The 14,186-nt window shown below is 47.8% G+C and overlaps 2 protein-coding genes across 5 annotated transcripts in view; one reads left to right on the top strand and one right to left on the bottom strand.

Annotated features, from left to right (window-relative positions):
• Positions 1-4,520, top strand: part of CUNH11orf16 (chromosome unknown C11orf16 homolog) — a 7,727-nt gene extending 3,207 nt beyond the window's left edge. The window contains 5 exon segments of the mRNA XM_007459871.1: positions 192-426; positions 1,064-1,501; positions 1,504-1,719; positions 4,220-4,399; positions 4,402-4,520. Coding sequence (XP_007459933.1) covers positions 192-426; positions 1,064-1,501; positions 1,504-1,719; positions 4,220-4,399; positions 4,402-4,520 — 1,188 coding nt within the window.
• A 1,309-nt stretch (positions 4,521-5,829) lies between these two features.
• On the bottom strand, positions 5,830-13,731 carry AKIP1 (A-kinase interacting protein 1). Of its 4 annotated transcripts, XM_007459849.1 has the most exons (5): positions 13,510-13,731; positions 12,938-13,018; positions 10,491-10,595; positions 9,073-9,144; positions 6,131-6,274 (listed from the first exon to the last, which is right to left on the bottom strand). In XM_007459849.1, the coding sequence occupies exons 1-5, from the start codon at positions 13,729-13,731 to the stop codon at positions 6,131-6,133; spliced, it is 624 nt and encodes a 207-aa protein (XP_007459911.1). The 4 variants fall into 4 exon arrangements, with proteins under 4 accessions (XP_007459912.1, XP_007459911.1, XP_007459913.1 ...); XM_007459850.1 differs by lacking the exon at positions 9,073-9,144 and having other exon boundaries at positions 5,830-6,274; XM_007459851.1 differs by lacking the exon at positions 12,938-13,018.
• Positions 13,732-14,186: the final 455 nt, after the last annotated feature.

Here is a 14,186-nt window from a genome sequence, read left to right as displayed (position 1 = left end):
CCGCCTCACAGCCGGCCTGTCTCTGCCATAGTGGGCTCCCAAGCAGCGCCTGGCCCTGCCCTTTCCCTAACTGGGCCTTGCCGCATGCGAGGGAGACCCTGGGTCTGACCCTAGGCGTTGTAGGGAACCATGGTGCTCCCTGTAGCATTTCCTACTGCCAGGTCTTATTCTGAGTGTTTTCTTTCCCACAGCTGGAGAGGCAGGGGTTCCTGCTGGTGGAATTTGAGGCTCCTCTTGTCACATGCCCAGGGCTGCCAGCCCAGCGGTAGAGCATGGCCTTGGAGGAAGATGTCATTCAGTTCTCGCCATCCGTGGAATACTCACTGCGACTTGGGGACAAGGTGCTGGCACTCTGGGGACCACACCAACAGCGCTATGGCCCCGGAACCATTCCTTTGGGCTTGGAGGCAAGAGACCCCCAGAGAGGTAAGGGAGCGCTCTGGCCTCCCAGTCCCCAGGAGCCAGGCTGGTGATCAGGCTGAGGAGAGAGCAAAGGGTGTCTCTCCAGCTTAGGGGTCTTAGAGGCTTAAAAAATCCTTACCCTTTCACTTGCAGCTTCGTCCTGAGGGTGGCCACAGATAGACAAATCATATTTTTCAGATTATAAAATATTCTTTATCAGGGCAAAATAGCCCAAGGCTACTATGTCTATGTTGGTTACTTAACCTATGGTGTGGTGAGGTTATCCTGGGGTCACACCAGTACTCATGACTGGTCCCCCACCAAGTCGTCCAGGGACTGGGACAGTCCCCTTGTGCAAGGCCAGCCAGTCAGCATCGTTGTGTTCAGAGAAGCGACAGAAGGAGGTTTCTCCTTCCCTTCCCCCACCTGCGGATGCATCTTGGTTTTGATGTGAAAACCAAGACATGGCGGCACAGGAAGGGGTGGTAAACATGGGGCAGGTGAGGAATGTCCCTGGCAGGCTCTCCAGGGAGAGGTGCACACGGGCAGAAGCAGAGCAGAGGGGCTGTGATGAGGCTTTGCTTCTGGGGAGAGGAGAACCCTTATCCCATGATATGAAAGAGGCGGCTGTAACAAAATGGTGACCTTTTCTGTTATGTAGCATCCAAAGAAGAAGAAATTACCGTTCGCTTCTGGAATGGCAGGACAGCTCATGTGCCTCTTGGAGGGGTCAGGTGGGTGCCCCCAGCTGTCTGGAAGAAGGCTGTGGACAGGCTGCACAAGGCTTTCACCACGGAGCACCCAAGGCCCCTCCTCTGGGCCCCTTGCTGCTCTCTGGCGGGGCCGGTCGCTGGATGTGTCACCGGCGGGCTTCCTCTGAGCACTCCATTCCTGTGCCCTCCCTGCCACCCACATACCTGCTGCCAGCTGCTGGGCCAGGGCTGCCTCTGCTGCCGCCCCTTGGCGGGACCCACCTGGTGGCCTCTAACCAGAACTTCAGGGGTCACAGCCAGAGAGCATCCAGAGGCGGAGCTGAAGCCCACGGCACAGCTTTTGCCCCTTGAGGGTCCTAAGGGGGCAGAAGTTGTAGTGCAGGCTCCATGGCTGTTTCATCCTCCTCTGCCTCCTCTTCCTCTGCAGAGGAGGATCTGGAGAATGAGCTGGAGCTGGGCCTTCCCCAGAGGCCGGCGGTGGACAGCACAGCCAACACGGCCCCCGCCCTTCTTGAGGAGTCTCCAGGGAGGCAGGGTGGCCTCTGCCAGCCGGAATGGAGGTACTGGAGGAGAAACGGGTCCAAGCCGCATCCCAGGAAGCCAGGTAGACCTTTTCCTAAGGCAGGGCTGAGGCCCCTGCTCCCTTCCCTCCCATGTGTCTCTCAGGAATCTGACGCACATGTCCGCTGTGCTGGGATTGGAAGTAACACTTGGTCATGTCAAAGGAGGGGCTGTGATAAGAGGGAAACGTGGGCTTTATTGATTAAATGGAAACCTAACAAGAAAGGATGGGCTGATCTTTGTGCTAAGGTTTGCATCCCTATTTGACAACTGTCTTTTCTTTCTTCACTGGTCTCTACTGGCAGGACTCTGCCACTGTCCATTTCTATCCTGCCCTCCCTCGTTTTCCTTGGAGGCGTTGATTTTTCTCTAGATGTACAGTCAGAATGCCTCCAGGTGTTGACTGGAGTCTTTCAGCACCCTGAGAAGCACAGAAACAGGTCTTTAAACACTGGCCATCAGACCCTACTCTCCAGATGGTCCCCTTAGGAAGTCAGAGCGGGAGGAACCAGGCACAGCCTTATGCGTCTCACTCTACCACTGAGAGGGGAGGCAGTGTCATTGTCATTGGCAACCTGCAGCCATCCCCAAACTTCTCTACCCAAGCAACATGCCCGTGTAGGTTTAGAGCAGTGTATCATTGATATGCTTCATGCCGTGCTATCTAAATTTCCGGTGGGGCCCAGAAAGAGCAGACGCCTAAGGCAGCTGGCAGAGCTTTGTGAAGGAGGTGACTTGGATAAGCCAGGCCTAGACTAGATTCTTGGGGCCCTGTGCTGACTAATTCAACCTTCAGTGAACAAAATGAACATCCACTCTGGGGCAGGGATACTGAGGGCTAAAGAATACCACCGCTAAGGGCATAAGGATCTGTAGGCACTGCCCACACTGGGACTCATTGTGGGTCCCCTTTGGAAGCCATTGCCCTATTTTCAGGACAGCTGCTCAACCAGAAGGACCTCTCAGCCCACGAGGATTTTAATCTTACACCAGGAGTAAGGTCTTTATTAGTCTTCAGTTCCAGGAGGCTGAGAAATTGTTTCTACACTGAGAAACTTTCTTGGGGGACTCCTCTGGACCCCTGGGCTTCAGAGTGGGCAGGGATGGATGTGTTGGCCGCTGTTGTATTTTAGATGAGGTTCCTTCCTTGGCTTTCGAGGTGTGCGATCTTTCCCCCACCTCTGAGAGGGAAATAAGTAGAGGGACGAGAATCTATAGCTATGACCAGCTGGGCTCTTCCTCCCCTCCCTGAGAGGATACTTTGAATTGAAAATATAAAGGTGGGAGCAGGGATAGGTGTTCCTGGGCCTCTTTCCTTGCAGTGAAAGGCCTTGGCAGAAGCTGTTTGGAAGCAGCTGTTTCTACAGGGTATGCCCTCCAACAAGTGATAATATAAAGAAAATGGTGCCAAAGTCTAGAGTTTTTAAGCTAAATTCTCCATAGCTTCCACTGCCCTCCTGCTTCAGCACAGACTGGAGAAAGAAAAGCTGTATCTCTCCAACAGGGAGGAGTCTCTGGGGCAGCAGCTGAGGTGGCATGAGACCCAGTCTCAGGGAGAGGAATGCCAGTGGGGTAACCAGAAGCCATGGCGGTCAGACCTGCCCCAGCCTCCAGGCCTGCATTCCCATGACTGTGGCCTGCTCCATGGCGTTCTAACCAGACTGGTTCTAAACCTGACTGAGGCCAAACAAATCTTCCCTGGCCCCAAGCATACACCGCTCTTATCGCCACTACCCATGCACCCACACCTACATTCAGCCTCTCTCCCCTCATCACCATATTTAAACAGATCCACTCTAAAGTTCCCCCCACACCCAAATACATTCTAATAATTGGCTATAACGAGACATATAGTATCTTCAGGTACTTGGCCTGGCTTTCCTCTAGGTACTGGATCATTTGTTATGCTCTGGGCAAAGGTTAATTCTTGGAGCTGAACCATGAGAATCAGTGAGCCTGCCTTCTGCCAGGTCCTATCTCTGCACCCAAAGCTATGGAGAGTATGCCTGCATGGGGCGTGGAGAAAGGGGCATCTCCAGCCCCCATCCCAGATAGAGTGCTGCACACCACACTAACTAGCGAGGTGAACTGGTGAGGGGAAGCTTGTAAAACGACGTGTGTGCCTGGGCTAGAAACAACGGCAAATACCAGAGTTTTTCTTCTCTCCCCTCCAGATCTTGTATCCTTTTAAGGAAATGTGCTGCTTTGCTTCTCCTAACTGCGCTTGATTGCCATCAAGCACTGATGCTTCACAATCTGGTCTGAGGCTCTACCTCTTAAGGATCCTCTTGTATGGGTCCTCCGCCCTCCACGCTTTTGGCTCCTTTTAGTTGAAGGCAGTGAGGTTACTGTCTGAGACTAACCTAACAATCCTAGAGGGCCAGGATTCATGCCAGCAGTCATGCCGCTCTCCACCCTCGCTTGTGACTGAAACAGCGTTCAGACAGTTAAGGGATTCTGTGATCCTTGATACACTTCTACATAAGTCAAGTCTAATCCCATCAAAATGGTGGCATATTCAACTAACTGAATTTTGGGTTTAGGAACAAGACTTAGCAACATCGGGAAAGAAGAGAAGGGCAACAAACAACAGACAGTGAAAACTACAGCAGCGGGGAGTCCCAGGGAGCTGGTCCTGGAAGCCACTGGCATGAAGCCACTACAGATCCTGCCAGAGGAAGCTGAACACAAAAAACTGAGTCGGGGTACTGCGGCACATCAGGAGACCAGAATTCCCCCTAAACGAAAAGCCCCAAGGATCTAGGTAAAGCAGATGGCTGGGAAGGGGCTTCTGAAGGACTCCTTCCATGGTTCTTTGACCTTCTGGGGCCATACCACTTTTGAGAATGATAAAACCGATGGCCCCTCTTCCCAGAAAAATGCACACACCCACAATTTTGCATATGATTTCAGAAGGCTTACAGAACCCACGAATTTCATCACTAGGGGTGCAAGGATCCCCAGTTAACTGACCCCTCTACCCTATGGTGGTGGGCATGGGCCTGCTTTACTAGGCCCTCGGTCCGTGAGAGTCTGTTCTTTGCTAGGAATGCGAATACAGCTCTACTTAAACCTTTGTATTCTTTTTCTTTTTTTAGATACATATATTTTTTTTTTTTTTTTTTCCTTGCGTTATGCGGGCCTCTCACTGTCGTGGCCTCTCCCATTTGCGGAGCACAGGCTCCGGACGCGCAGGCTCAGTGGCCATGGCTCACGGGCCCAGCCGCTCCGCGGCATGTGGGATCTTCCCGAAACGGGGCACGAACCCGCGTCTCCTGCATCGGCAGGCGGACTCTCAAGCACTGCGCCACCAGGGAAGCCCAGATACATATATTTTTTGATGTGTACCATTTTTAAAGTCTTTTATTGAATTTTTTGCAATATTGCTTCTGTTTTAGGTTTTTTTGGTGCTTTGGCTGTAAGGCATGTGGGAACGTAGCTCCCCGACCAGGGATAGAACCCACACCCCCTGCATTGGAAGGTGAAGTCTTCACCTTCCAGGGAGGACTGCCAGGGAGGTCCCTGGACTGCCAGTGAGGTCCCCAAACCTTTGTTTTCATCATATAAAATACTGGCCTTTTTTCTGAGGAAAGACATGTTCAAAATGAGGTGACTCCCTAGGCAACTAAACTGAGAGATGCAACAATACTGTTGGTGTGGTAGCTTAAAGATATCTGGGACACATCAATGACTTTGTAATTTTAAGGATCGAAAGTCACTGATTTTAAAGTCAGAATAAGACTCTCAGGATTTTTTTTTCTCTTGTAGGAAGCTAAAGAGTAGATACCTGAGGAGGAGTTAGTTACAAAGTGGCTGACACACGGCCTTCTTCTATGGAAATGGTACAGTGCAGGCCACAGGTGATAGTCCAGTAAGCAGCAGCATCTTCACCCCAGGAAGACATCCCTGCAGATGAGTGGCAGGAAGGCACCTGTCCTAAGGGGCACAGGAGTGTGGCGGCCCTGGCGAGGGCTCCCTTCCAGGCGCCTGCTGCGATCTGCTTGAGGATGCCTCTTCCACAGAAGCTACAGAATATGGTTGGCCTGCTTTGGGCAAATGTGTCCACAGCCTCTCTGCCATCTTTTCATAAAGCCTCAGTTGTACAAGAGCAACATTTTGTGTGACGTCTTAATGACAATAAAAAGGAATTCTCTTCATTTCCAAATTTCTCATTTTATTATCATAATTAATCTTTACTTGGAAAGTAAGCAGTCAAAACTACTCAGACAGCATCATTACATTATTACTTCAGGCAGAAGAGGGTGAGGGGACTTTCAAGTTAAAATAGGCACTGAAAGAGACAAACTCCAGTTCCTGGGAAGGCTGACCCTCTACAGTCAGTTAGCATTAAAAGCAGGATTAATGTGTAAATTTTAAGGGGACATATGGTAGCTTTATTCTTCTTGATACTTAAAAAACAAACAAGAAAAAGGTGATGTCTGTGATGGTCAACATCATATGGGGAAGACCAAGTCCACACTTTGTCCTGAATCAACTGCTACCACATAAGTCTTCTTGGTCAAGTCATTTACACCCACAGTGATGGAATAGGTCCCTGGATATACTTCTATGTAGAGGTCCTTAGAGATGTTCTCAGCCTGGAAGGAAAAGTGGATATTAGCAGTTTAGAGATTTTATGTACCAGTGCCGTCAGGGCACCTCCACCCGGCTCCCTCTGTGTGTGATGGAGTGAGGTACTAACGTGGGAGATGGAGGTCCTGCTTTCAAGGCTTGGCTTGGCAACGTAATAGGACTGCGATTTAGGCCAGTCTCGGCCTCTCCTTATGCTTGTTTCCTTATTTCTAAAATTAGCTCACAAATAAGCATGTATGTGAAAACACTAAATTGTTATAGGAACATGAAGGATCATAAAAGGAACACTCTGGTTAGAGTAGAAAGGTTAAGAATCAGGTAGAGGGAAAGGCTAATGACGATTGCTTTGGGGCTCAAAAGTAGGCAGTGGCACTTGTTATCACAGATCAGCAGTAATGGCAAGGCACTGTGGGATAATAAGAAGTATTCTTTTTAACGGTGCTTTGCTAAGTTCATTATTAGGAGGATGAAACATTTCTTTTCACCTAAAGCTGAGAACACTATGCGTAGATTCCACTTTGTCATGCAGAAAGTCAGCTGGCTGGCTAAAGCCCTCCCTTGGAGACCGGTTCTCCTATGCAGATGGTCCCCGACTTATAATGGTCAGACTTATGGTTTTCAGATTTTACGATAGTGTGAAAGCGATACGCATTCAGTAGAAACCGTTACTTCCAATTCTGAATGCTGATCTTCTCCCGGGCTGGCGATGTGCAGCACGATACTCTCTCGTGATGCTGGGCAGCGGCAGTGAGCGATCTCCCAGTCAGCCACGAGGATCACGAAGGTAAACAACTGATACACTTATAACCATACAACCAGTCTGTTTTTCACTTTCAGTACAGCATTCAATAAATTATCAATACATGAACTATTCAAAACTTTTTTATAAAGTAGGTTTTGTGTCAGATGATTTTGCCCAACTGCAGGGTATGTAAGTGTTCTGAGCATGTTTAAGGTAGGCTAGGCTAAGCTATGACGTTCAGTAGGTTAGGTGTATTAAATGCACTTTTGGACTTCCCTGGTGGTGCAATGGTTAAGAATCCGCCTGCCAGTGCAGGGGACACGGGTTCGATCCCTGGTCCAGGAAGATCCCACATGCCACGGAGCAACTAAGCCTGTGCACCACAACTACTGAGCCTGCGCTCTAGAGCCCGCGAGCCACAACTACTGAGCCTGTGTGCCTAGAACCTGTGCTCTGCAACAAGAGAAGCCACCACAATAAGAAGCCCATGCACCGCAACAAAGAGTAGCCCCTGCTCGCCACAACTAGAGAAAGGCCGCGTGCAGCAACGAAGATCCAACGCAGCCACAAATAAATAAATAAAAATTTACAAATAAAAATAAAAAAATAAATGCACTTTCAATTTATGATATTTTCAATTTACAATGGGTTTATCAGGACGTAAGTCAAAGATCGATACTGCAAAACACTGGAAGCTGGAGTTAGTGGAAAGATTTATGTTTAGAGCTAAGCTGAGCACAAGCCATTCTCCAAGGACAGACTTCATGCCGGCTGGGAAGTGGTCATGGCAGATATGCAGGCAGAGGAAGGGTCTCAGCTCAAATGGCCAAAGAGCAAAGTCACAAACCAGAAAAGAGCCTGTAATTAAGAGCCAAAGCGCCTATCCCACAACTGGGAGACCACTACCAATGCTTACTCAATGCTCAGAAGGAGCCACAGGCAGAAGCTGTCATTTCTACACCACCCCTGGGGGTGGGGGGCAGGTGGACCAAACTACTGCCAGTAAAATCTTCTAGGAGGAATAAATGATAATATTTATACTTTTATGAAACTTCCTCTCTTTCCATCTTGCAAATAGATTTGAAGCCAAGGTTTTCCGAAGCTGCTTTATGCTATATCCTTTCATGCCCAGTTACTGCAAAATTGGAGGCTTATTATCATTTAACTGACGTGAATGTGTATGACAACGCCACAACTATTTATTAGTCATCAACTATGAAAATAAACAAAAGGTTTCAGAAAATACAGCTATATCAGAATTGCAGAAAGCCAAGGATGCTTCATTTGTCTGCATAAAAGGTGCAAGATTGGCATCCAACACTGTGAACATCAGGAAGATTAGCATTACCAAAATACAGTAAGTATTGGAGGCATCTAAGCCTAATAATTTGTACTAAAAGCAGAATAGTCTTAGTTGCTACTAACTCTAGTATATTCTGAATCCTGGCTAGTAGCACACTGTATATAAACAAAATTAAGCAAACTATTGCAGCAACACACCAGAGTTCCATTCCTCAGAATTCCAGCCCTTCCAAGTTCCAAAAGATTCCCTGGGTTCATGAACTAATGAATATTTTATCCTAAAAACATCACTGTATGTTTTCACAGAGAAACATTTGCAGAAAATAGGAACAAATTCCTTCAAATATTTTGGAACCTGATCTAACCAAATGTATACGTTTCAGAATTTCAGCAATGGTTTTCACTTTGTAAGCAGGAGGGTCAGGCCCCTCCTGCTGCTTGAACAGATGGTGGAATTCCAACAGGACCCAGTGCCAGCCCAGCTGAGCTGTAGGAATGAAGATATGAATACTTTGCATTCTTTCCAACCGCAACTATGAGTTCAGGCACAAAGAGTATCCCTGAAATTTCAAGTGAAGGAAGGATACCAAGAAAACATAATTTTACACTGAACTAAAATGTTGTACACTGTCCCCAAGGGTAAAAATATCCCAACTTAAAAATACTATAGATCCAGTACAAAGAACCCTATAGTAACCAGATCAGTTCATGGAATTGCAGTGGTGGTGGAGCCCAGTACCCTAGAAGTTCTGTACTCACAGGCTGGGATGCCTCTAGCGCACACTCTGACGTCTGACGGATGCCTCCGACACCAAGGGGGGTGTCTTTTCTCTGAAGAGCGAGGTAGAAACATTGATTAGGGCCCAAACTTTGACTTCTGGAAGGTAGAGAGAAAACTTTTCCTACTTAATTAGGAACTAACAATTGTTCTGTCAATGTTTTCCGAGTTGTCACCTAAGTTCTTAAGGCTTTTAGTGAATTCTGCAAAGTATTTTTAGTCAGATGTTTACCATGATTACCTTTTATCCTTACATGGGCTTTGGACTCAGATAGACCTGAGTTTGAATCCTATCTCTGTCATTTACTGAGACGGACAGATTAATTTCTCTATGCCTTGGTTTCCTAGTCTATAGCTTCGGCATACTACACTGTAAGGAAGATATAAAGTGCAAAAGTGATTGACATTTAACAGGCTCTCAGAAAACAGAATTCTCTTCCAAGGTTCTCCCAGCAGTGGGAGTACTAGAGGGGAAGAGGCTGAACTGAGAAAGTCAATTTCCCTTAGAGGCACCAATTTACGTCTTATAGGAAGGGATGGGAGGGATACGAATGACTCTTGCCCACATGTAACTCCCTTAGGGTCCAGCACTCTTAAGAGGGCCTAGGCCAGGGCAGAAGAGGAAGCCCAGGATCCAGGCTCTGGTGCTACACCTTGTACCCCAGGCCAGGGAAACAGGATGGCTCACATCCCTGCGGCCACTCTCCCGTCCCTTCCCTAAACCCACAGGCCAGAGAAGTCAGGAATCCAACCTGTGGATTAGACTCTGAACTTAAGTTTGCTATCTTTGAGTACAACCAGGGGAGTTTAAAAAGAAAAACAAAAGCAAAAAAAAGCCTCTACTCTCCCCAGAAACAACAACAAAGGACTCCTGTTGAATCAGTCCAACAAGTAGAGTCTTTGGCTTCCCAGAGTGACATGTGCTAAAATCCAGGTAATTTGCAGTGAGAGGCTTGTAATTGCTATCTTTAGGAAAAGCATTTTGTTAAAAGAAACCCCCTCCTTGCATTTCCTTTTTTAAAATTACCAAAGACATGATACTTATCACTACCTTAGAGTGAAATATGTGATCATTAAAAATCTCTTTCATATCCCTAGATATAGAAGAGGATATTTGAAGCGCTTTTTGTTAAGCCTGTCCAAGAATCCCTTGGCCCAGGACCGCAGGTTCAACTGAAGATCCGACAGTGGCATTAATATCTTATTTTGGACAAAAACTCCTATTTCATGTTCATTGCTGTAAGTTCTCTAAGGCTGGGAGGTGGTACATTTCTGTTGAGCGCTGTAATGCTGAGTCACCCAGGCATCCAATAATAACAATCCAGCAGGAGCTCCAAGATGTAAGGCCTCCTATCTTGGGAAGCTGAGGGCACAGCACAGCACAGCTGAGGACACATACCTGACCATTCCCAGTGTCCGAGCACAAGTGAAGCTTCGACTTCCCTCTGTGATAACGATAGACGTGGGTTGCCCCTCCTTCCTCTGGCACAGATGAATAATATTTCTAGAGAAGTAATGTGAAAGATGCTGGGTAACCAAATAGACTGGTCAAATTTTCAAAAAACTCCTTGTTACTTGGGCAAAGTATGGTTAAGGAGGGAGGCAAGAGAGCAAAGGTAAATTACCTGCCCTCTTGAGAGGCCTCTGAAGTCATATAACAAATCTTAGCCCGTGTAAAGTGGCTGCAGAGAAGGAAACTGCACTTGGCCTTACTTTGCTGCCATCTGCCGCCTCTGTAGGGCAAGAACTCTGGCAACTCAAGCTGGGTAGGACCATGCTCTCTGCCAGGTTAAATAATTTTCACAACATCGTCACCCCGAGGTCAAATACACAAGCCCTTTCATCTCCTCTCATGACAAGTTCTGACAAACAGGTCTGTGTTTACTAAGTCTCAGACAAGGACAAGAGAAGAGAGGTGCATCTCCTTGAGATTTAGAAATACAACAGGAAATGTAACATAAACCCGACAGTTATGCAGCCGTTCTCCCCACGCGCAGGAGGGGAGGGAGAAGATTCCGATTTAAGCAAAAATAATCCAAAGGATCAGAATGCAGTTTTTTTCTTGTCTACTTCCTTCCTCCTCCTCAAAGTTAACCTTAGACTTGCCCCTGATTGTGACTAATGATGAGGACAACATAAGCCTGCTTGCTTTGAACAAAGGGTAGGGACAATGTTTAAGGCAAGAGACCAAAAGCATGAGAAGCTGGGGAAAGCATGTCAGGACATGACTCTAATGATGTAATTTAGGGGATGCTTCAAAATTCTGAAAGCAAACTCAAACACTGTTCTTAACTCTATTTCTAGAAAGCTGAGAGGTTCTGAGCCTCCATTCCTTAATGGAGATTTGAACTAAAGCATGAACTGAAAACCAAAACGAAGAATACCAATTTGCTAAACCTCAAACCAAAGACAAATATTATTCCTTTTACTGAACCATGAACCAAAGTGTTTAACTTGATCACTTTATAGTAGAGCCAAAGTTATGGATTTTTCTAAAACCATTTAACAAAATAATAACATAAAAATACTCTCTGAACTGTATCTCACTGGTTGGAATCCTATTTTTGGAGTCACAAGGATTTTATAAAAGATGTAGAAATATTAGAGATTTTTTGAATCTTAATATTCATTATGAAATTGAAAAGCAGGACAGAAACAAGGTATTCTCTTCCTTCTGCCGTACAGACCAAGCACCCTTACAAACACATAAGAATCATAAAATGTTAAGGCTGGAAGAGACCACAGAGTCTGTTTTAATTCCTAGAAGACAGAGAGTACCTTCCATGCAGGTGATTTTCTTGAATGTTGGCTGCCTGCCTTCAACATTCCCTCAAAGTACTTAAAGATGACCTTAGTGTATGGTTTTGAGAAGAGGGCCTTTAAAACCTTTGTTCACCCACTTCAATGAATGGGACCAAAAATCTCACATAAGTACCCTGTGCTACAGTTTATGACAATTTTCTGGTGTTCATCTCTCAGTGGAAACCAAAGAAACAGACTATAAGGGCTGGAAAGGACTTGAAACATCGTCATTTTACCATGTGGGAAGGTAAGGCTGAGAGAGACTAACTAGCCTAAGGCATTATAGCCAGGAAGTGGCAGAACACAGGTCTGATTCCTGGGAGGCTGCTCCTGCCATTAAGCCACACTATCTCTGATGAGGGCACTGCATCTGTGCCACATAACCACCTCTGTGGCCAACAAGTGATATGGACCCAAAGGGGCATACTTAAAAACTACATTACCAGGGGGACTTCCCTGGTGGCCAGTGGTTAAGACTCCGTTCTTCCAATGCAGGGGGTGCAAGTTGGTTGGGGAACTAGGATCCCAAATGCTGTGTGGCCCCACACACACACACACACACACACACACACACACAAAAGCACACTACTTTACCAGGGACTTGGAACAGAGATTAAGATCTAATGGAGGGATTCTGTTTCAGTTTTTGCTTTGAAAACAGAGAGGCTTGGTTCCAGTTTAGAACGATCTTACTGATTAAAAAAAAAAATTTCAGTTCAGTTTTAAATACCGCTAATATTCGGACTTGTTTTGGAATTCAGCAAATAAGCCCCGCCCCCCCAAACAATAGTGAGGGCAGATCTTTTCTGGCTTGTGCATTGCTGTATCCTCATAACAGTTGAAGTTAGGCATTCAATATTTGTTGAATGAATTCTAACCTCGATTTATCACCTGGTTTAAACCCTTGGCTGATTACAACCTGCCCACGAAGGCAGGGCAGGGTGAACAGGCAGTCTCCAGATTCTCCCTAAATTCCACAAAAATCCACTTTGTGATCCATCAGCAGGCAGATCAGGGGCATGACTTTGGCTTACACCAACTTACCCCACACTGACTTGAAGTATAGTCCATGAATTCAGCCATTGTTCTGAAGGAAGCACTGAGGGTTCGCTGTCTTTCTTCTCTCTATTTGAATAAACGGCAAGTCACAGGTGAGATCTGTATTCCCTATTGGAGAAGGAAGTCATTTTGGGAATACCTTCCTTTTTACTTTTTGAAAGGCCACAGCACGTTTAAGTCAGTAAAAGGCTCTTACTGAGAAAGAATTCCAACTCTAAAAGGAATACACAGACATGCAATTTTTCCAGGACAAAGACAGGTTTGTTGGCTTTCCTCTAATATCAAATGGTAGCCTGTAAGAATTGTTGTAAAAAGTAACCATCCAGGGCCGAGCACTAGCAGTCTCTAGCGGTATCTAGTGGTATCCTAAAGCTAGCCAATAGGACTCTGTCAAATGTCAAGAGTTTTCAAAAGGCTTTCCGGTTCACTGTCCTGATACTTAACAGCTTCCGCCAAGGACAGGATCCCTCGGGTGCTGCAGTGTGGCGTGCCCTAGTTCTCAGCAAGCCGCTGCTGAGCGAATGAATGGGCCGGTCCCGCAGCACTGGGGCCCTCACCTCTCCTGGGAGAAGGCGATGGGGGCCGGCTGCCGGCCCTTTTTCTCTGTAGGGCCTCTCCCGGGAAATGACCCCCACGCTGCCTTTGGGAAGCTCCACCGAATGCCAGTCCACCGCCCTCCTTTTGGCCCGCTCCAGCACTTCTTGACCCAGCCTAGCCGAGCGTTGCAGGGAACGTCGGTCCACCCCGTTCAGCGCCGCGGCCGCCAAACAGTTCTCCATGTCTCCCTGCGAGGGCACATACACACAAACACCGGCGGGTTAGCGGGCCTCCGGGACCCCGCTCCAGCTCGGGGTAGGACCCAGGGCCTTGATCTCCCCGGCGATCGCCGCCCCCGGCTCCGCCCAACGCGCTCTCCAGCGGCCTCGGTGTCAGGGACGAAGGCATGCGCGCGGAGCCCCTCCATTTCCGTCTCCCCCTCTCTCGCTAGAAAGCCCTCACCCGGCCGGCCTCTTAAGGCGCATGCGCTCAGCGCACGGTCGTCGAGGGAGGGCTGGGCCTGGAGGATCCTGCGCCGGCGCAGCAGGCCATTGGCGGTGAGGGGTCGAGGGGCGTGGCGGGGGCGCTGAAGCGTGAGGCCAGCACAGGACAAGCCTACTGTGTCCTGGCCGCCGCTCCTGTGAGCGGGTTGCCGGGCTAACTGCCGGAGCGTAGGGGGCGGGGCGGGGCCTGCCAG

Source organism: Lipotes vexillifer, unplaced genomic scaffold (assembly GCF_000442215.2).
Source record: "Lipotes vexillifer unplaced genomic scaffold, Lipotes_vexillifer_v1.1 scaffold61, whole genome shotgun sequence".
NCBI classification, from domain to species: Eukaryota; Metazoa; Chordata; class Mammalia; order Artiodactyla; family Lipotidae; genus Lipotes; species Lipotes vexillifer.
Note: the sequence above shows the minus strand (reverse complement) of the source record. Positions and strands in the feature narration are given on the sequence as shown.

Bases quoted from the DNA above. Each gene is read 5' to 3' on its own strand.
- AKIP1 (XM_007459849.1), bottom strand. From the start codon at position 13,731: ATGGAGAACTGTTTGGCGGCCGCGGCGCTGAACGGGGTGGACCGACGT. The intron at 13,019-13,509 runs GTGAGGGCCCCA...TTATTCAAATAG, and splicing joins ATCGCCTTCTCCCAGGAGAG to AGAGAAGAAAGACAGCGAAC. The intron at 9,145-10,490 runs GTATGTGTCCTC...CTCGCTCTTCAG, and splicing joins CGGACACTGGGAATGGTCAG to AGAAAAGACACCCCCCTTGG.